The sequence below is a fragment of the Lycium barbarum genome, chromosome 1, assembly GCF_019175385.1.
Source record: "Lycium barbarum isolate Lr01 chromosome 1, ASM1917538v2, whole genome shotgun sequence".
In the NCBI taxonomy this organism is placed as follows: domain Eukaryota; kingdom Viridiplantae; phylum Streptophyta; class Magnoliopsida; order Solanales; family Solanaceae; genus Lycium; species Lycium barbarum.
This window is the reverse complement of record NC_083337.1, coordinates 150793661-150816894: the sequence shown is the minus strand read 5'-3', so window position 1 is coordinate 150816894 and position 23234 is coordinate 150793661. Positions and strand designations below refer to the sequence as shown.

Below are 23234 nucleotides of genomic sequence, written 5' to 3'. Positions count from 1 at the left end.
GTTCGACGAAATTCGGATTCACGCAGGAAAATTTCACATTAGGGGGTAATGTGCTCCCTAAATAGGTGATTTCATAATCAAGACTTGAACCCAAATTTCATGTTAAGAATGAAGGAATACTTATCACTTCACCACACACTTGTTCTTAATTTCTAAGATTTGCTTTCTTGTACGAGGTTTAGATTTTCTTCTTTGTAAGTTCAGAAATTAAGGCATTTTAGTTTTCACTTCCTGAAGGTTAGAGTTAATTGAAGTGCAAGCTAATTATTGGTGGATGGCTTAAGGATAAGTGGCTAGCCGACCATTACCCATCAGTAATTGATTAAGACATATAGGAAAAAGCGGCACCTTGTCATTTTCTCAGTTTGTGCTTAATACAGTTAGGCAATTATCCATTACCGTAATCAAGTAATTAGTCTAACAAATATCTAATTCCAACTAGCTTAATTAACTATTGGACCAAAGTGATAGCAGTATATATTTTATACTTTGTTGGGAATAAAAATATGAAAATTGATAAATAAAAAGCATCATGTATGATACATTTCATCTATTTCTCTTCTTAAGGAAAGAAATCTAATCCAACTATCCACGAATACTACTAATTAATTGAGAGAAACTTAGGTGATATATTAAACTTGAGGGAACTGATAATGCCATTTTTAAATTCGATAGGTGGCATTTGGACTAGAAATTAAAACAGGTCCATTTTTAGTGTTTTTTGAATAAATGTTTAAAGGTTTTGGAGACGTATATTTTCACTCCATCCATATAGTTTAATCTGTAATTGCAGATTAGTTTTCCTCTTATCAAATTATCAATTAACGTTCAGTATATAAATGTACCTAATAATTACTACTACTACTATTCATATTTCATCTAATTGTGCTAGTAATTGTTTACAACATTAGCGCATATTGTATCAAATTTTTTAATTTGAGAACAATTGAATACAACACCTACGCATCATGAGATCTCAAATTTAATTTTCAGTAGATGTAAAAAACACGAAATGATTTTTTTCTATCTGTTCAAGTCTCGTCAGATAGAGTTATTCGATAATTATGCTGATGAAAGATATCAGGTGCCCTGTAAAATTAGTCGAGGTACTCTAAGCACCCAAACACTACAATTATTCAAAAACAATACAAGATCTAAGCATAAATCCTGCACCACTAGTAACCTTGAAGAGAAGGCAAGGGTGCATCTAGAAGATATATATGACCCTTTGAAAAATTATGGCATTGTGTTCCTTAGATTTGGTATTTGGTTCCCATGCTTGGCTTACAATTTTTTCTAATTAGTCTTTCTTGAATTTTCTATTTGTGTGGCCTAAATTTCAACTGATCTTAACTTATCATTCTTTATAAATGCCAGCTTTTGAGATCTTCTCTTTTACTGTACTCAAGGCCTACAAACTAAAGGATACCCGTGAAAATAGGATTAGAAAAACTCAGTTTTAATATAGAAATATGTGTGAACCACAAGTTCATTCTTGAGAAATAAAATAAGGAAAAAGTGCTAAAAGGTGACTTTATTTCTGTGGTTTTCTCACTCTTATATGTCATTTTGGGCTGGAAGATGAATTTAATATTATAATTTATACGTAAAATCGAAGCTCTTTTATTTTCTAGAATGAGTTATTTCCTTTCTATTTGTGGTAAGAAATGTTCAATTAAGCAAACGTGTGAGTATTTCAGGAGCTTCTTTATCGCTTAAACACGTAATTAAGGGCATTGTGATTTATTTTCTAATACATAAAAGTTGGAAAAATAAAATTACTTATTTTACTGGATTCGAATATATTATTTATATACTTACTTAATGAAACATTGGTCACCTAAACATCCATTTTATGTTTATCACTTAATTTTAATAAGTAACATACATGGAAATTGAGGCTAAATTACGGCTAACTCTAACCACTAATTACAAATTGTTTATCCCACACATGATTAATTAGCTTCATGACTTGACAGCGTGGATTATCCACGTGGCTTACAGGTGTGCCAATTATCTAAGGGCGGCGCACCAAACAGACAAAAAACTGGATTCTGGGTTTATAGAGGAATAACACAAAAATGCTCTTTTTGTAAAATAAAAAATAAAAAAAAATATATATAAGTAATTGTTCTATATCTAAAATTAACTCGCCATCTAACTAATTTTCAAATTCATGTTTGATAAGCCAATTAAGGAAATAAAATGTCCTTATGGTAAAGTAATTTATTTTAAGGATTAAACTTGAAATATCTATTAAGGTAGAAGGATTCTGAATATTCCACCACATCCTTTGGCAATTATTTTCTTAATACTCAACACAATGTCCTTTCCAGTTTCTAGCTTGAGACAAAAATTTCCCTTCAGACAAGTTACTGTTGATGAACATCGTCCGTTTATCTTTATAAATTGAGTTAATGGTAAAAAACATATCTAAATTATCATCTTTTTGCTAATTTCATATCTCAATTATCCATTATTCCATTTACCTATCTAAACTATCACTCCATTTGTATTAAAGCACACCTCGATGCTGCATTGTCCAAATGTTTGAATCAATCGATCAATAGACGTGTCAAGACTAACTCAGCATCAAGGCGCGCTTCAATTACACCCAAATTCATTACCTTAGAGGTTTTCAACTAAATTAAAGTAAAACCTCATTAACGAAATGAGCTACGAATAAGCAAGACAAGATTAATTTGTTCTAAAAACATAAAGGAGAAGGGAAAGAATTATAATGGAAAATCTTAGAGCATAATATAACGGTGGCGTGAAAAATTTGCTGTCACGCCGTCCAAATAAACCTTTCATCTAATCTGCCAACCCCACGCGTAATCATAAACAAACCATAACCCCCCACTACCCCACCCCCCTCCTAACAAATTCTACTCTTACATTTCGTTATCTAGATTGTTACATATATTGATAGAAGGGATTATACTATCAAGTCAATTTAATTGGTTGTAGTAAGTTATTTTTCTATTTTTTAGATTATTATATCTGATTTGCTATAAAGATCTATTTATTATTGTGAGTAAACTAATTAATTTGATATTGTAAGTCTATTCATTAATAATGAATATAACTTAAATCAATAAAAGATATTAATATAGGTTATATAAACTTAGTATTAAATCTGCAACGGTAGCCAAGTTAGTTGAGCAGGAGATTCCCAAATAGGAGGTCGCAGGTACGAAATCCCCCAAATGCTTTCTCGGATGAGCTCATCCTACATAGCTTGCCTAGTGCGATTTACCTCTCCAGTGTGGTTTGCGAGCTATTACATCGAAGCGGGGTTTACCGAAAGCGCACATGAAGGGTAGCAGTTGCAGATTCCCTAGTTTACAATTATTTTTAAAAAACTAGTATTAATTATAATTCTTTTTTCACGATCGATTTCGTTTAATCTTTTACGATATGAAATGTTAATCGACGTTGTTATCAAATTATCGTTTAAGACCTATCACAAAAACTTATCTGTTATTTTATAAATAATTTGATTGTGTAAATATTTTTACACAATTGGTTCATAAAACTTAAAAACTACACATAGAAGTATTTTTTATTTCTCCTTTATGACCAAATGTTGAAAACATACCTTCTGTCACAATCATAAAATTCATTCCTTTTTGTGTGTACCTGCTTATCACATACTACTAGTTAAGCTAAAGTCTCTCTCTATATATTTGTATATCTTTCTCAACAACAACATTTCAACCAACACCCGATTTATCCACTCATTCTAATAGCCCTCTCCTTTCTCCTATTCCCCAAACTTCATTTCACTCATTCTTTCAAGAATATAATTTAGTTTCTCCCCTCTTCCTCATTCTTTGTCTCTACTTTCTCAGATATAGCAAATTGCTAAAGGCTTTAATTTTCTGGTTAGTATATGTCACCTCTCTCTCTCTTTTATTACTAGTTCTTTTCTTGATGCCGATGAACTCACTTAGATGGATATATTTCATGTGTTATTACTAATTATAATGATAAAAGATGAAAGTTAAATCAACATTGCAAATAATTCCTTCAAGTTTTTTCCTTTGCTTTTCTTTCTCTGTGTGACACTATTGTCCCACTTCCCCTCGATCCCCCTACACTTACAACCAGACACTTTCAGGACTGGAAAAAGTGTTTTAAGTTATATATACTGCAAGATTAATTTTTTATACTATCATATTAACTAAAGAATATTTACAAGTAAGTGTTTTTAAAATGTGATTTCTGTAATCTTGAAAGTAAGAGCTGTTTTTACGGTACATACAACAAGTAAAGGTGATCTGATGGTGTATAATTTCTTACGTTTACGGTATATACAGCTTATAATATACTCCCGGAAGAAAAGGCAATTGATTGATCTTTCTTGAATGTTATAACTCAAAGGTCATGAAGTGAAAGTGGTATTGAGATTGGATGTATAAGGTGTGTGAGAAAAGGGTTTTTTTCCTGATGGGATCATGTGTTACTGAATGGAATGCACTCAAAGCAATTATTTCAACAATTTTTGCTTATATATTTATCTCTTGGAAAATATAACATATTTTTCTTTTACGAAAAACACAAAGTCAATGTTTTCGGCTGCTTTTTCCGTTGCCTAGCTAGCTGAATGATATTACATGCAACTAAGGCTATTGGCTTATTGATAAATTCTTGTGGATTTTCATGTTTTCTCGTTTCTGTACGTAGTATGAATGGTGGTCTGCACTTATTGCAAATCAACCACAAAAAACTAAAGGTAGAAGAATACCAATAATAATAATAATAATAATAAAAAATAATAATTTAAGAGTGACTAATATATTGATAACATAAATATTTTTTATATTATAGTGTATTTTAACTTTGCTACACCAAGTTACTTACATTATTTTTCAGATTGCCAATCTCACTAATACATTATGAACATTTACCTTTTATGATCTTTAAGATAGATATGATAGTTTGAAATTTTATAACTCTACCAATGTATAGAAGTTAAATTTTATTAAAACAATTGTTTAAATGGATTCCTCAACCTCGTGAGTGCGGTCGAGGGTCTCATTTGATGAGCTTTCTGCCTTTCAAAATTAAGATGGATGGTTCAAATCCGATAAATAATGTAGCATTACTTTAATCTGCTCGATCTACTCACCTACCATGCCGTAATAAGAAAATTAGAAAGAAAAAAAACAACCTGTTATCCCTCCGCCCCAAGTAAAAACCAAAAGCATATGCCTCTTGATCATGGCTTGTGCTCACGAATGGTTTTGAATGAATGGAATGATGAGAAATCAAGAAGACAAGAAGTGTAACATTCACTCTTTTGTGCTATATTCAGCCTCACACTATTGAGACTTGAGAGGATAGTCTTTTTTATTTTATAATAAAAGTTGCTTTTTGACTTTTACTAAATAAGCAAAAGGAGCTAGCATAAGAAAATGTTGTCCAACAGCATATATAGAGCCAGTTTGGATTGGCTTATAAGTTACTTATAAGTTGTTTTAAGCTTTTTTGAGTGTTTGACTGACCAGCTTAAAGTCATTTTGTGCTTAAAATAAGCTCAAAAAAATAATTTGGCCCATTTGACTTAGTTTATCTAAAGCAGCTTATAAGCTGAAAACAGCTTATAAGCCAAAAAAAATAAGTTAGACTACCCAACTTATTTTTTTTAGCTTATAAGCTGCAAACAGTTTATAGAAATAAGCCCATCCAAATAGGCTCATAGTAGCTAGCCCTAGAGAACTACTCACACCCTATCCTCATCTTAGTTCTTTTCTTAACTCTTTATTGATCTTATTTTTATTTTTCTTTAGAATAAAGTTGAAGAAGATCGATCAAGAATGGAGATGGATTCATGTGTACCTCCAGGTTTTAGATTTCATCCAACAGAGGAAGAACTTGTTGGGTATTATCTCAAGAGAAAGATTAATTCCCTCAAGATTGACCTTGATGTAATCACTGATATTGATCTCTACAGAATTGAGCCATGGGACATCGAAGGTAAAATTAATCCTTTGCCCTTTTCTTTTTCTTTTTCATTATATCCAAAAAAAAAAAAAATCTCCTCATTGCAAGGTAAGCTATTTATTTTCTCAAGGGGATAGCCAACCGTTTATCAGCTAGCGTTGAGCTAAGTCAACTCAAAGATATTATGAATATGGTGTGATATTGAGAAAAACTCACAAATAATCAATATTGAACAACTCATGTAATTGAAATATAGTCAATTTGATACTTCAGCATACTGACTATTTTTCAAACACTGCACTTGGCTAAAAAGTGGCCAGTGAACGTTATTTCTGCCTCATCGGCTTTTGGCTGAGCCCGCACGATTTTTTTCCAAAATGTCTCACATCATTTAAGACATCTCTACACTTTATATTATGTAACTTTTATTTTCTTTTTATTTACCAATGTGAGACTTTGTTCATACGTCCAACAATTATGGAATAACATTGTAATAACCTTATCATATACATATGAGCTAGAGTGGAATTGACACTTTTGACTAGCATTCAAGGATTGTCATCTTTGGAATTCAATTTTAAATCCTATATATTGACGGGTAGCTAATAAAAGCAAAATCTTGAAAGTTTCATACATTGTCATGATTTCTAACATAGTTGTTTTCTTTTTAAAAATTGTCACTTCGTACAGATAGGTGTAAACTGGGATATGAAGAACAAAACGAGTGGTATTTTTTCAGCCACAAAGACAGGAAATATCCTACCGGAACAAGGACAAATCGAGCCACAACTGCTGGATTCTGGAAGGCAACAGGCAGAGATAAGGCAGTGTTATCAAAGGAGAAAATAATAGGAATGAGGAAAACCTTAGTTTTCTATAAAGGAAGAGCTCCAAATGGAAGGAAAACTGATTGGATAATGCATGAATATAGGCTCCAATCTTCTGAACATGGTCCTCCTCAGGTGAGCCTTGTTCATCTCCTTTTTTGTTTTCTTTTTTAAATAATCGTAGTGTCCGGATCAGTTTTCGCATATTTCAACTAATTAATACGATGAGGTATCATATATCTTTCACAAATACAGATACCAAATAAGTATGTACACCAAAACTTAGACATATAGAAAAAATCACCTCTAATATTTTTTACCTCTACTGAAATTTAAACCCAAGAGACCTGACCTTATTGTGTATTTCATGAATTACACATTGACATTTTAAATAATATCTACATAATTAGCCTCTCTAAGGTAACTATTATATGAATTTCTATAATAGACACTAAACTGATAATTTGATACAAATGCTAACTTGCAAATAGTTAAATAACACTAAAAGTTTCTTAAAAAATATTCACTATCACATATATATATATATAACTTACATGTTTCATGAAGAGTTTAAATTGTAGACATTTGAAGTGCTCACTGCCCACATTTTCTTTAAAAAGGTCATGTCTTTGAGTGCAATGAAAGACGTGAAGCAATCATGTAACTTTACCATACGTTTCGAATTAAAAAAAGGAGGAAAGAAGTCAATACTAGTGGGAAACAAGTAGATAACTCCACTAATTGGTTCATAAACTTGTCCAAGACCTGCTTACTGCTAAATCATGTGAAGCCTTATCAAAACTACGATTCGGGACTAATAGATTAAACAAAACTTCCAAAACAAAATAAAATATTTGTTTTGATAATGACTACAACTTCAAGTTATATTTGAAATTTTTTCATGGCCAAACGCTAATTTTCAAATAAAGAGAAAAAAAAACTTTCGGAAAAAAGTGAAAAATTCTCATAGTCAAAAGGGTCCTTAATTAATAAGTATCACCCCCTTTGTTCAAATTTAGGTGATTTGAGTCGGCACAAAGTTATAAAAAGAAATTCTTAAAATTTGTGGTTTAAATTATAATTTAACAGTTGTATGATCATAAATTTTTTGAAACTTGTGGCCCTAAACATGACACAACATTTATTTGGTTATAAAAACTTCTTATTAAGGGTAAATTGGAAGGGCAAAATTAACTGTTTCGGAATATTTAGAAACATGTCATTCTTTTTTAAACGGATTATAAATAAAAGTATCACATAAATTGGAACGGAGAAAGTATTTATATTTACCCTTATTAATTAGCTAGCTAACTAAATTGAAAATTTATCTTATTTACAGGAAGAAGGATGGGTGGTATGCAAGGCATTCAAGAAACCAACTCCAAACAAGCAGCCAAGTTTAGAAGCATGGCAAAATGCTTACTACATTAGAGGAACTAACCCCACTTATAGACCTTCATCACTATCAGAGATCACAGGTCCAATGCATCATCAGCCTCTCAATATTAATGCATTCAACCAAACAACAAATTGCCATCAATTATTCAATCCATTTCATGATGATCCTCAAAATATGGTCATTAACAATTCAAGCCAAAATTTCTTTGAGAATCAACTAGTTGAACTCCCACAGCTTGATAGCCCTACCATTTCAACAAGTTTGTGTACAAAAGATAATAAAAGCCACGGTGAACAGAGTTACACAACCAATTACAATGAAGATGATCGCGAAGAAGAGAAGCATAGTAATGGGATTAATAATAGCCAAATTTATGGTGACTGGAAGAACTTTGACACATTGATTGAGCCACATTCTCATATAAGCCATTTGCTTGAGTGCTTCCCAGATTTATAGCTTCCAAGAAGATGGTATATATTATGAAAATCTTTTAACAATAATAGATTGAATTTTTTGGTTTCTAGTAAAGAACAGCGTCAAGGAAAAAGAAAAAATTGTGGAAGCGGAAAAAATGCAGCTGCAAGGCATATGGCCTTATTAGAATTCAAAAATTGTTCATCTTTCATTTAACTGTTTTATGATGTTAACTGTGAATTGATGTTATTATGTATCTACTGATCAAAGGAGCTTCTTTTTATTTATTTATTCTGTTATTATGTTATTCTATTTCCTTGGACTATTTTAATTTCATCATAAAACGATTTTTTATATAAGTACCTTTGGCTGACCTGTTTATAATAAAACTTAATTAGATAACTCGTATCCACAAGTTCAGATATTATAGAAAATTATAGGCAATCACATTTTCTCTGGTAAATCATTAGCCAACATGGTTTTATACGTACGTCAATGTGTCGGGATCTACAAATAGGGCTGGGCATAAATACTGAAAACCGAAAAACCGAATTGAACCGAATCGAAACTTCAACAAACCGAACCGAACCGAACTAGTTTGGTTAGGTGTTTGGTGTCCACCGTAAAAAAACCGAAACCGAAATAGCCGAACCGAAGTTTGATAAAACCGAACCGAAAAACCGAACGCGCACCGAAATTTAATACATTACCCAAAAAAAAAAAAGTCCAGGCCCATTAAGTTTAAAGCAAAAAAAAACCAATTGTAATAAGTCCTTTTTTGCATTTGTATCCCTAATTTTCCACTTCAATTGAGAAAATCAAATATCCTTAACAAAGAAAGGTAACTAGGATGTGTCTTTAGGATTAATGTATGTCCTTTATGTGTTTTCTTAATTATTCTTACGGTATGTATATAACACCTAGTAATCCTATATCATAATTATAGTTTTCTGTTCTTGTGTATCCTGTTTATTTGATTTTGATTTCAATTTATCAGTTTTATGTTTTATTGCTTTTGAGAATATGAATTAGTATCAATGGAATCGCTTCTAATATTATATAAAAAAAACCGAATTGAAAAAACCGAAACCGAACCGAATCGAACTTTAAAAAACCGAAACCGAAAGAACCGAACCGAACTAGTTTGGTTCGGTGTTCGGTGTCCACCTTCAAAAAGCCGATCCCGAAATAGCCAAACCGAAGTTTGATAAAACCGAACCGAAAAACCGAACGCCCACCCCTATCTACAAAGAGTAGGTATAGATTTCTAAAGTTGTGATTTTTTTTTTTTTTGCCAACTGAACGATGCATTAATTAAAGAGTTGAAAGTAAAAAAGTCATTATAGTACGGGGTAAATAAAAAAGATGTTACCCCTAAATTGTCTTTGTTTAACCGAAGCATAATAAAAAGAGAGCATATTTGGCCAACTCATGTGCTACGCTATTGGCTTCACGGAATATGTGATGTATCTCCGGGCTCGCCATTGCTTCCAGCAGGAACCTGCAGTCGTTTAGAAGATTTGTGTAAGTAAAGGACTTGTGTTCATTGAGTTCCAATCCCTTTCCTGATATAGAAATGAACGAGAGAGAGAAAGCCGCTGGCAGAGAAACTTATTTTTTTCTGTGTTTTTAAGAGGCAATATTTAGAGCAAGCAAAACAACAAGGCGAGGAAACGAGCTTAAACTGAAAAGAGGAGTGCATATATCAATGTACTTAATTTTCATTGGCTAACTTTTTCTTTTTCTTTTTTGCAATAATTTTTCTTTAATGATTTTCTTCTTATCAGATTGAAAAATATTGATCTTTGCTCATCCTCCCATTTTGCTAGCATATGGTTCTGCTATTATAGAAAACACTATAACAAAAAACTCTTAGCAATACTTCTAAACATTCTATTAATCCTCTTCGCTACTCCACTTTATTATTATACATTTTATATTACGAGTTTGTGCAATCTAGGAACTCCCGGAAACTAAAAGCTTCCTCTTTCAGTTTGTTGAGAAAGAATTTTTGTGTTCTGAGATGCAGTTTCTCAATGGAACAATAGATATGACTGGTATATTGTGTTGATGAGGTTTTAGTATAAACTGGTAGCAAAAAATAAGTACATTTCCATTTTACAACTTGTTGACATACTACTGTTACAATTATTCTAGGTTTATAGTAGATGATGGCCGTAGCTTAATTTTTCAAAAACCAAATAAAGCAAGAACAAGATTCTGTTTGCTGAAGTGAAATTCAGTTAATTTCCATGAGGCAGAAGGCGAACAGGAAGACCATGCGTTGGCACAGGAGAAGCATGGAACACAATCTTCTCATCTGGAATGTCCTTTTCAAGCTTAAATCTTTTCACCACATTGTGCATGAATACTAGTACTTCCAGTCGGGCATACTCTTTCCCGGGGCACATACGTGGTCCTCCACCAAAGGGTACAAACGTGAAAGGTGCAGGACCACTTCCCTCAAATCTTGAAGGATCAAACTTTTCAGGATCAGAGAAGTACTTGGGATTCTTATGCGTCGAGTGAACTGACCAAAATGTCTGTAAAGAATAATAAAAACATGTCAATTTCGTACACCATTTTGTAGAAATGCAGCTAGCTTAGCAGAATAAAAGTTCTACCTTCCACCCTTTTGAAATTGTGAAACCTGCATATGTAAAATCAGTGACTGTTTCCCTGAAAGATCCTTGAGCTGGTGGAGTTAGCCTCAGTGATTCACGAGCTGCATTCCAGGAATACTTCATCTTCTCAATGTCCTCCCAAGTTAGAAACTCCTCTGCTCCTTTTGACTTTGCAATTGCCATTTGCTCTGTCGTGAAATAACCATTTGTCATGTGAATATATTGGACTTATAATTATGAATGAGCATATAATGTTTAGATTTTTCTCCCTTGGATTGTTTACCTTTGTAAACTTCATCATAGACGTGGGGAAGTTCAGCGAGGTACTTCAAAACACTGGTGACTGCACTACTAGTAGTCTCAAAGCTTGCCACAAGCATTCCTATGATGTTGTTCGAAATCTCCATTTCACTCATCGACTTTCCAGCTTCATCAGTAACAAGTAACATTTTTGACAACAAGTCTCTGCCTTCTGTCTCTTGATTCTCCATAAGTTCCTTTCTCCTCTGTGTAATGATCCTCATAAGTTCATCTCTCACCAATTTCCCGCCTTTAATAGCGCGATTATAAGCTGTTCCGGGCAAATCAATAGGCATGGAGAAGATCCCATTTGTAACAAGTGTAAAAGGATCAGCCAACCTCTTTATTTCCTCAGGATCTACCAGACTCATGAACAGTCGACATGCCAAATCAAATGTGTACTTCTTTGATAAAGGGAAAACCTTGACTACTCCATTAGGAACCCAATTTTCGTCTAGATGTTCACGCGCCATGGCATCCATAACTGGAATGTATTGTTTTAGAGCCTCAGGCTTAAGAATATCATGGAGAAAACTCCGTTTTAAAGCTGATACTTCTTGCAATGAGCTCTCCACAAATTCAGGGAAAAGCAAAGCCTTTTTCATGGATTGCGGCCACCATGAGGTGAGAAGTTTGTTCTCACTTGAGAACAAGAACTTATTCCCTTGTGCACCACAAAAGAATGCCATTTTCTCTCCCATGATTGATGTTCGGAACACTTCAGGTGAGTACTTTTCCATTCGGTCTTTGATGAATTTCTGAGGGCCTAAAAAGGCAAACTCCATATTTTCTCCTAACAATGGCCATCCAGGAGTTCCTGGTGGAAGTTTTTTGCCATTCGAATCGCGTTTACGGAGGAAGAAGATGAAAGAGAGAGATAGAGGAAAGAATAGTAGAGCTAATAGGTAGGGAACCATGGCTTCCATTTTTTTTCTTTTTCTACTAACAATGAAAGAAAGAATTTTGTTTTCTGTCTGTCTTGGAAAAGTGAGTGTAGAGTGCACATATATATGTATGAAAAGATTGGAAGTGAAGGGCTTAAGCTAATTGGTCTATAGAAGCAGCAAGACAATGACAACAATAAGACAACTTGAAGGATATAGCTTACTATGAGAATTGAAGGAAATCTTGAAATAGTTGAATGGAATTCTAAAGTTTGTGCTGTACATAAACAAGACAATTTATTCTCTACTTTGTCATTTTCTATGCTTCAGAGATATTTGATACCAATATTTATTTTTAAAATGGCAAAGGTGGAAATATACCCCTTAATTTTGTAATTTAGAGCATATATACCCCTTATTAAAAAGTGATACATATATATCCCTGCCATTAAATGGTGCAAATATACCCCCATCGTTACACAAATGGTGCAAATATACCTTTTTGTTGCCAGAATTTTTTTGAAAAATCATTTAACTTATCTTTTAATTAAGAAAATGTCACGTGGCTTTAAGAAAATAAGTCTACTCATTTTTTTTAATAGACTAATTTTTTAAAAGCCACGAGGCAATTATTTTTCTAGTGGGTTATCTCGTTCGTTAAAAAAAAAAAATCACCTTGGCTTTAAAAAGAAATAAGTCTGCCCATCTTTTTAAAATGAACCAGACCCGACCTACAAAGAAAATAATTATCACGTGGCTTTAAAAAAATAAGTCTACTAAAATAAAATAGGTATACTTAGTTTTTTAAAGCCTTGTGGAACTTATTTAATTAAAAAACAAGCTAAATGATTTTTTCTTTTTAAATCTGTCAGCAAAAAGGGTATATTTGCACCATTTATTTAACGTCAGGGGTATATATGCACCACTTTTTTAATGAGGGATATATCTGCTTTAAATCACAATGCTGAGGGATATATTTGCACCTTTTCCCTTTTTAAAATCACTAATTTAGCATATGTGTGTTGCACGTGTGTATCATGTTAAGTAATAAATAAATACATAAATTATTACAAAAAAATGACGTTAAAATAAATGTAACATTTATTTAATATACTGACGATAACTTAATTCAATATCCTATGCACATGTAAATATGATGAATTTCGTTGGTTTTTGTAACTCGCCACTGTAAACATAAATACATTTACAAAACAATAAACAAAATAAAAGAAAACTTTTGCCAATTTTGGTCTTAGCAGTTACTACCAGTTGTGTCCTCTTCGGTATCTACATCAATGTCCCCAGTTCTTCCTCACTATATAATCTGCGAAGAGACAAAAATACTACAACAATTCAATAAAAAGCATAACTAAGAACAAGGGTTTACCATTAAAATATGCTGGATCCAAATCAAAGGCGATTCTTAAATCTCGAATACACCATTTAATATACTAAAAACAGGCTTGGAAGAAATTTTATGTCTACCGAAATAGTCGATCGAAGTACTCTTCTTACATGGAATCACTATCAGAAAATAAAATCTAATAATTCATCAATGTTTGCTTTCTAAATTTCTCTTGTTCTTCTCTTTGAAAGGCATGGAAAGGCTGATCCTAAGTTAGTATAGGGTTAGGAAATATTGAGCAAGTTAAGCTTGCTACAAGTACAATAGTTTTCCGAAGTTTTGACAGTATGTCTGTAGTAGTGTGAAAGTTTTTCCGAGTTGAGTAGCTTGGCAAGGAAGCCAGCCCATTTTGTAGGAAAAACTTTCATATCTATAATCTTTCAAACTGTCCGACTAACTTGACAAGCCATCCTTCGAGTTGTTAAAGTCAGGTTTGTGGCAAGCCGTCCTCCGGGATGTTGAAGCCCAGTCCTACTATGTAAGAAAACTATTGTGCTTGCAGTATGGCCGTCTTGCTTGCTGTTTCCCCACCATCTACACACCCATGGTATCAGAGTCGGTTCATCTCTTTCAGAGATAGGAGCAATTTAGTAAAAATATGTCTGAGTCGTTACCATCTGCGTCCAACCCTTATAAGTCCTTAGCAAAAATAAATATGTCTCCCACTCTGTATAAAACCCTTTCTTGCAAATATGACTACCTTTATGAAGTTGATATCCTACCCGATGAAAACAAAGTGTCTCCCACCGACCTACCCCTCATAAACCCATATTCTGCTTTTGCTAAAAAGACATGTTCCCCGTGGTCACAAATCTGTTCCCTGGTCCAACCAAAGCCCAAAGGAGCTAAAGAATATGTTGGTGCCTCAAAACTTGACCAGCATCCTATTCTAACAACTCGGGAAGAACAATTCATTACTCTGCAGATTCCAGATGATTTTCCTAGACAGTGGAAAAATCATGGTTTCACCTATATCCATTTTGGTGCTGTTAGAATTGCGTTAACATATCACGGAAAAAAAGACCAACCAGTTGTGGCTCGCCTTGCCCTTCTTGATACCAGATATAATGAATACCAACATGCGAATTTGGGTACCACAGAAGTCACTCTAAATGCTGGGACGATTTTTGTCACTATATTCCCAAATTTTAACATGTCCCTATATGATCCATATCTAACGGAGGCTTTAAAACTCCAAGTCCAAAGTCAAGGTGCTCCACAAGCTAAAGATGCTATTCAAGCTACTTTACATTACCAAATAGCTTGGCGAGTTCAAAATCATGCTATGGATCTCTCCCTTCTAGGTGGATAAAATGCTTTGCTCTTAAAAGTAGATGCCACCAACGGAACTACCATGTGTACCCAAATCCCAAAACAGCTCTCTAGGGAAGAACTTATCAAAGTCCTTCCAGATATATGGGTCACGAATTATGAAAAGCTGAGAGAACCTGTTGAACCTCTCCAATCCTCTGAACCCACATTTTCCAAAAAACCTGATAAAACAGTTTCCATAAGCTTTGACTACTCTCACCTTAAAAAACCCAACAAAACAACCTTCTCTTTCTAGATGTACCAACCCACTTATAACCAAGCATACCAAGATGACCCTGAAACATTTTCTTACCATCTCCCAAGTATCATGAGTGAACATGACTGGATAAAGCAGTTCGATAATGAAGGTCATGATGTATGGTGGTTCAAATGTCCTTCACGGGACACTGCCCATGGGATATCCAATGTGACTGCCAAGAATGTCTTGACGATGAAATTAAACGGGATGAACATCATACAAGAAGAGCCAAACCAAAGAAAAGGGAGAAACTCTGAAAGAGAGTTTCGAACAAGGTATGAAGAAGGAGATTCATCTATCGGTTTCCTGAGCCGCCCAGGAAAATATGAATTCCTTGTTTCGTACAAACCTCAAAATTGGCCACCACTCCCGAGCCAAAATTTATATCACAAACCTTCAAACCCAAATAACCCAAACCCAAAAATACTCATGATGAACCCCTTAAGCTCCAGTCACACCCCAGAATTTCCTTCACAACAACCTTTTGAAAAAGATGGTGCAAGCCATGCCCCAAAAATTCCAAGGCAAAATGTTATGCTGCCCACTGGAGAAAAGCCACCAACAAGTGAAGTAGAAGCAACAATCAATTGGCAATCCGAAAATGTCGTTTGTCAAAACAAAGTGTTAACTAATATTAGCACTTCCATCAGAAATGTTGCTCACACACAGAACAAGATGATGAGCAGGGTGGAGACAATTGAGAAAAAAGTGGAACAAGCATCTTCTCAGCATGCTGGACTGATCAAAGCCCTGGAATTGCGAATGACAAACATGCAGTATGAGATTTGTCCACCAGGCACTTCCCTTTTCCACTTCTTTAACCAACAACAAAAAGAAATGGCTGACCTTAAAGAACAAATACAACAACTGAGATATGGTTACCTTGAACCGCAAAAAATACAAAGCTGCCCATCAAAACCCACCTTTTTCCCCATGTCTTCACAAACATACTCACTACCAAAGCTTGACTATTCTTTTACGATGTTCCCATCCACAAAACAACACCCGATGTCTTTTACCCAAAAACAAAACGATGAACCTGAGTTTGACATTGCAAAAATGGTCTGGGAAAGGAAAGACTCTATGGCGGCCCAAAAGCAGTCCAAACGAAAGAAAGAACTCGGGAAAGGTTCAAAAGAACCCGAGCTGGAAAACCTGATGATCTCGGCCCACAATATTCCTAACCTCTACGTGGCCCAACCCACAAATGATATAGAGGAGGATGATACCCTAGGATCCAGTGACCAAGATTCATATGATACTGATCCTACAGAAGAAAGCGTTGAGACAAGCGAAGATTCCTCAGTTGACTCTTCAGAAAAAGATAACCCACCAATATTCATGAATCAACCCAGAGAACCAGAAATCTCTGAAGTAGATGATGATCGTGACGGGATGGCGGATGAGCTAATTCCAGAAAAAAGGCCAGAACCAACAACTGCAAAATTCGTTGGGACTGGATTCCACACTTTCAGTCTGGATGATATCAAAGTATCAAAATGGCCCCAAAGGATACATGATTTCTTCACTTGGATGGTGACAAAAAATCTTGTCGAACGGGAAAAGTACATGATCCTGTCAGAATTCACTTCAAGGTTCTTCGGAATTCTCAGACACTGGTGGAATTCACTTGGGACACAGGACAAAAATATGTTCCTCACATCCCAAGACTTTGCTTTCAACATCAAAATACTCCAAGAAGTATTTTGTGGAGATACCGGCCAAAGGCAAGAAAAACTAAGGAGACAGTTCTTCGAAATGAAATGAGTAACATAGACAGAGATGTCATCGATATCCATTTTCAGAAGATGGTTAAAATGTTCTTTGAGTTAGGCGGCGTAGAAGCTAGTCTCAAGCAAGCCTTTGTTTCATCACTTCCAAAGATGTTAGCAAGCCGGACCATGACGATCATTGAAGAGAAGTTTCAATCAATAACGATCCCACCGATCGGCTACATCAGGCAAGCAATATTTCTAGCGTTGGATGATATTTGCACAAAGAGATCTGTTTTGAAGCAGATTATACGAAACAATCTAGCCCTTGATAAAGCTTGCGGGAAGTCTGACCTAATTACTGGGTCAAGCTGTTCGTGCCATGCCCCTAGACGAAAAGGAAGATTCAAGCGATTCAAATGACCAAGGCCTTCAGGAGAAAGATCGCAGTTCAGTAGGCGCACAAAATATTTCAGGAGAAGGAGCCAGACAAGTCCCGAAAAAATGATAGATGCTTCATTTGCAACAAAATTGGGCATTATGCAAAAAATTGTCCCCAATCCAGAAGGTCGATCAAGCTTCTTACTGAAATAGAGGACTACACTGGTATCCATCTAGGTGAAGATGACGATCTTGAATCTGTTCTCTCATTAGAGGACGAACCGACAGAGCAGACCCTCTTTTCCATGGATGTGTACAAAGAATATAGCGATGCATATTACCAGATTTCAGAACCAGAGGGAAGGGCTCAAGAAGATATCAACAGCATCATGGTGCTCCCGCAGGTCCAGCTTAAAGTCTATCCATCCAAATGGGATAAACCAATCCAGGTTATTGCTTTCATGGACACTGGAGCGGCATGTTCACTGATGAACCCAGCCGTCCTTCCTGAAGATCAATGGGTTCCACATTTCAAAGATTTCAACACTGCTGGGACTGGAGTCCTAACGGTTGACACCCAATTTTTGCTCTCTGTATTTAAAAATTAACTTCTTTAGGCTTCCTAGTCATTAAGTAGCACAAAATACCGTTTTTATAAATTTTTTAACTTTAATATAATTTATTGATGATTGTCCTTATTTTTAAATAATAGGAATTTTTATCAATTTATTTTCATTTTAAATAATTATTTTGTTACAGTCGTTTCTAGATAAACAACATGCTAATACAGTTTTACTTCAATTAATTAGCAGGTCTCCTTAATTCAAATCACATTTTTTACTTTGTTCACGAAATTACCTTAAATATATTTTTATACTTTATTATTTTAGTTACAGTCTATTATTACATGGAAGTCGGAGGAACTAATTTTAAACAGATAAAATTTAGCATATGATTTTGAGAAGCCATGGTTTTGTGAAGCCCGTGGTTTTGGCACATGGGTTTGGATAAAAAGTGGTTTATCTTTGCTTATATAAAGGAGGACTTCCCCTCTCATTTTTCTCATCACTTGCACACTACCTCACACACATTTTTCTTCTCTCTACACTCTCTAGATTTTCTTTCTATAGGAAGACTAGCAAGGCTAGCACTTTCTTCCTCTTTCTATATTTTTTTTAATTGTCTTTATATTTCATTCATACATTGCTTCTTTAATTATTCATATATATTGTCTTTACATTTATTTACTTGCATCGTCTTTATATTTTTTTTATATACATTGCCTTTATATTTATTTATCCATATTAGTTTTACATTTATTTATATACACTGTGTCTTTAAATTTCTTCATATATTGTTTCTATATTTTTGTATTCTCTATACATTTTTCTTTTCATTTTACATACATTTTCCTTACACTCTCCACACTTTTCCTTTATATTATCTTACATCTATCTATTCTTTTATATATTTTTTATACACATACGTTATATACATATATATGTACATATTTACATTACTTAACTACTAAGAAAAGAAGGGATAAATTTTCATTAAAAGGAATGCACTTATTGTCTCTACATTTTTTATGCATTATCTTTATATTTTGCTATATTGTCTCTACAACTTTATTTATTTTCAATACATGTATACATTGTCAAGTATTTTCTTTACACTTTTGTCAATACCATCACACTACATGCCTATTTTTTTTCTATATATTTTGCTATGTACATTTACTTTACATTGGCTATACATCATATTTATATTTACCTATATTTTCATTTGTATTCTTATGTTTTTTTTTACATACATCATTCACCTATACATTCGATACATTACATACACTACACTAATCCTAGGGTCAAATCAAGTTTCATCATTTTTTTGTCAAATCAAGTTTTCAAAAACTTTATGTCAAATCATCTTTTCAATAGCTTTTTGTCAAACTATTTTTTCAAGGACTTTGGTCACATTACTTTTTCAAAGAATCTTTATCAAATCACTTTTTAAAGACTTTATGTCACATACCTTACTTTTTGACCTGGGCATATAATCAGCCGGAATGATGTCAGCGGTTCTTACCCGGACGTAACGTTCCAACCATCCTCGATCTCTATCCTCGTCGAGTTTGGAATGAATCGGGTTCCGACCTCGTTTGGCGACTTTTATCACGCCTCCTCGGAAGATCCTTGGGCTATACAATCGGATGAAGTGTGCCAATGTGAATTCCTTGTTGGCATTATTAGACAATAGACGGAGGCAGGCCACGATCCTCCAGATGATCAGCCCAATTTGGGCTAAGCATACATTGTATGTCCGGCACATCTCGAGAATAGCCGGATCAATTGGGGGATCGAGTTTGAGCGTGAACGGGTACGTGTAAACGTACAGGAACCCTTCTTTGTAGTCGGTAATGGACTCGTCGGGGCCAAGGGTGAACACTTGCACCGGATGCTTATCCCATCCACAATCGGCCCGGACCCGATGGAGAAGATCCTCTGTAATTGACGAAGGGTACCGCCTCATGTTGAAACCCCTATCTACGATTTGTACCGGTTTCTCAACGGCAAACTCGTGATTATAATTAGGTTTGGACGGTATTATGTCCAGGGCGGTTGGTTCCACAAAGGTTTTGCCTTTGGGTTTAGAAGTAGGCTCGGCGCTCGAGAAAGAAACCGAGAGAACGTCCTGGGAAGCAGAATCGGTGTTGGCTGACATTTTAAAGATGAAAGAGTTGGTATGAAGATTTGAAGATTTGAAGATGCTGATGAAAGTTTCAAGACAGGAACGAAATTGTGAAAGAGGAAGATTATAAGGGTTGGAGACTCGGTTTGAACTTTGTTGCAGAAAACGTTGAAGATTCAAAGCAAGTAAAGAAGTTAACGAAAAAGCTTATGATCAAAGAGGTAAGAAGTAAGAAGTAAAGAGTGAGAAGTGAAAATGGAAAGTAAAAAATGAGCAACTTTGGCCCTTATATAGACGGTTCACTGTAACGGTTACAGAGGACGGCCAATCGAGAGACTACACATGTCCCAGAATTAATGGGACGTGACTTGAAGCGACGTGGGTTAAGGCGGTTCCCGAGGCTGGCCACTCGGGGTGAGACACGTGGCCGAAGTCAGAAGGACGTGACATAACGGTTCCTGGCTAATTTGAAGATAAGAACGAGCTTGTGGAACCACCGATTTTGGGACTTATATACTTCCCGTCGCTCCGATAAAGCTACGATCCGAAAAGTGTGGGGGCTATCTGTATACGGTAAAAATCGGGTCGATGTGTGACCGGTGAGACTGAAGATGAGGATAAGTTTAAATGAACACGAGCATGTTCGATCTTTTTCACACCGGGGTTTCATACAGGATGTAATGGACTCGAGACAAGAAAAGTGTGTCCGTTGGTCCGGATACGCCGAGCCCAATCAACTTATCCGTTGGTCTGAACAGACCGATCCTGAATCAACGTGTTCGTTAGTCCGGATAACCGGTTGTGAGGTTGCCACGCGTCAGAAAACTGTTCTGCCATTTGCACTGACGATCGTACGGGTGTCAGACCGTACGGTCATACTTTATCTTTTTAGGGTTTCTCTATTCAAAAAGGCTTTTTGTGTTGCATTCATGGCCCAAAAGGCATACCTATAAATAGATGATATTACTCCCCCTTTTGGGGTTAGCTTCTTTTTTTCATATAATAGTCAAATATATAAAGCTCTCACTCAAAAGATATTGGTCCGGATCTCCTGGTGTTCTTCATTAGTTTGCTTATCCTTTCAATATTACTTAATATATTTGGCATAAATCAATCACCATTACACGCATATATATATATATATATATCACATGCACCTATTCATATAAATATAGCTACAAACAAGTCCATTGACACTTCATACTAACCTAATAGATTGAAGTTCATCCACATATCCTATACCTCACTTACAAATTTAATTGTTCTCGAAATTCGGGGTAAACAAGGTGAAAGACTTCATGGTTTGGTTTTACTAAAATGATGGAACGAGGAATAAGGGAGAATAAATTAATTAAGAAGATGTTGAGATCATATAACAGCTGCTATTTAAATATGACCCTTAGAGATTGTTTGGTCGGTGGAATAAGAATGATAATCTCATGATAAAATGTAAAATTATTTTATCCTACGTTTGATTATGTGTATCAATTAGACTCAAGATTTTTTTATCTCACAATTTATACTAAAATGATGAGATTAGCTATCCCATATAAAGACGGGATAATTAATCCCATGAGGTAGACTTGTCTATTTCATCCACCAACCAAATTAACGATCCCTTAATCTCAACAACCGCAACTCAAGCAAGGCAGTCAAGCAGGTGATCACGTGTTTCAAGACATGAACAGAAGCGGAGCTAGGATTCGAAGTTTGTGGCTTCGGGGTTCTAATTCTTTAAAGTTATTGAGTTCTTAATTAATAATTTGTACATATTTGATAAAAAATTTAATACAAATACATGGTTCGGATAAAAACTACTGGGTTCGGCCGAACCCACATCCGATGGGCTGGCTCCGCCCCTGGACATGAATTCTGGTTTGTCAGGGTCGACATTCTCTGGTTCCCCCTTTATTTGTTTACTATCAAATGCCTTTTCATTTCCTTGTCAATCGTACCAAAAAGATACGGTAAATCACAAAGTCTAAAAGATAGAGAGGAAGGAAAATCAACGAATTTTTATTATTTTGACTAGTAAATGCTTAATTTTAAATTAAATAGGTAGTTATATATCTCATATATGTACAGCCGGCTCAATAAAATTAAAAAATCTAAAGCGGCAATCACGTGTTCTACGAATTGATACTACTGCTTAGTACGCATTTTGGTGTAGATTTGTTCGATCGGTTATAGACAGTGTATGTTTGTCCGACTCAAGCACACACTACTACATGGAAGGAGTGGGAGAGAAAACAGATGTTAAGAATTGGCATATAGCTGGCATATGCATGATGGTTTAAATGAGGCCCTCAGTCTCGCAAGGCACAGAGGCAGTTACATGTTCTACGAAAATTGACACTATTGCTTAATTTGTCTGGGTCGACAATCTCCCAGTATATATTTTAATTTTAAATTCTTTTTCATCGTTTCCCTGTTAGTCGTACAAATAATAAAACACAAATTCTAAAATACAGAGAAGGGAGAAAGAGGAGGAGGATCGAACATTTTTGCTAGTTTAATTTGAATATGTCTCTGCTTCATATATGTCTTGTTGGTGTAGAAAAATCCCGTAGTTCCAAATTTTTGCTAGTTTTAATCTTTCTGCTTCGTATGTTGTCTATGCATGAGTATTAATGCATGTGTGCATGTACATACATAATAATGCGGTATATAAAGTAAATATATATTATCTTCGTCTCAATTTATGTACTAATACACTTTGACTGGATAGAGAGTTTAAAAGGGAAAGAAAGACTTTTGAAACTAGTGTCTAAAATAAATTTAGATAGTTGTGTGTTTATAAATCATCTAATTGAGGGTAAAATGAAAAGTTTAAGGTTAATGTTTTTCTAAACAGAGACACATCATTTTCTTAGGAGATGCTAAAAAGAAAATGACTCACATAAATTGGACAAAGGGAGTATATAGAACCCGTTTGGATTGACTTATAAGTTCTTGAAAACAGCTTTTAGTTTTTTTTTAGTGTTTGACTGGCTAGCTTATAAGTCATTTGTGCTTAAAATAAGCCCAAAAAAATAATTAAGCTCGTTTGGCTTAACTTATCTAAAGCAGCTTATAAGGTGA

At 34.7% G+C, this 23234-nt stretch overlaps 2 protein-coding genes across 2 annotated transcripts; one reads left to right on the top strand and one right to left on the bottom strand.

Annotated features, from left to right (window-relative positions):
* Positions 1-3735: 3735 nt before the first annotated feature.
* LOC132615972 (NAC domain-containing protein 30-like) lies at positions 3736-8894 on the top strand. Its single transcript, XM_060330597.1, has 4 exons — positions 3736-3887; positions 5796-5982; positions 6640-6911; positions 8116-8894. The coding sequence occupies exons 2-4, from the start codon at positions 5823-5825 to the stop codon at positions 8629-8631; spliced, it is 948 nt and encodes a 315-aa protein (XP_060186580.1). The 5' UTR covers positions 3736-3887; positions 5796-5822; the 3' UTR covers positions 8632-8894.
* Positions 8895-10615: 1721 nt separating this feature from the next.
* Positions 10616-12603, bottom strand: LOC132615894 (beta-amyrin 6-beta-monooxygenase-like). Its single transcript, XM_060330519.1, has 3 exons — positions 11497-12603; positions 11214-11401; positions 10616-11132 (listed from the first exon to the last, which is right to left on the bottom strand). The coding sequence occupies exons 1-3, from the start codon at positions 12437-12439 to the stop codon at positions 10833-10835; spliced, it is 1431 nt and encodes a 476-aa protein (XP_060186502.1). The 5' UTR covers positions 12440-12603; the 3' UTR covers positions 10616-10832.
* Positions 12604-23234: the final 10631 nt, after the last annotated feature.

What these genes read in the sequence shown, in the direction of transcription:
- LOC132615972 (XM_060330597.1), top strand. Translation starts at nt 5,823, where the DNA reads ATGGAGATGGATTCATGTGTACCTCCAGGTTTTAGATTTCATCCAACA. An exon ending in TGAGCCATGGGACATCGAAG is followed by an intron (nt 5,983 to 6,639) that starts GTAAAATTAATC and finishes CACTTCGTACAG; the next exon opens with ATAGGTGTAAACTGGGATAT. An exon ending in CTGAACATGGTCCTCCTCAG is followed by an intron (nt 6,912 to 8,115) that starts GTGAGCCTTGTT and finishes TCTTATTTACAG; the next exon opens with GAAGAAGGATGGGTGGTATG.
- LOC132615894 (XM_060330519.1), bottom strand. Translation starts at nt 12,439, where the DNA reads ATGGAAGCCATGGTTCCCTACCTATTAGCTCTACTATTCTTTCCTCTA. An exon ending in CTATGATGAAGTTTACAAAG is followed by an intron (nt 11,402 to 11,496) that starts GTAAACAATCCA and finishes ATTTCACGACAG; the next exon opens with AGCAAATGGCAATTGCAAAG. An exon ending in CAATTTCAAAAGGGTGGAAG is followed by an intron (nt 11,133 to 11,213) that starts GTAGAACTTTTA and finishes TATTCTTTACAG; the next exon opens with ACATTTTGGTCAGTTCACTC.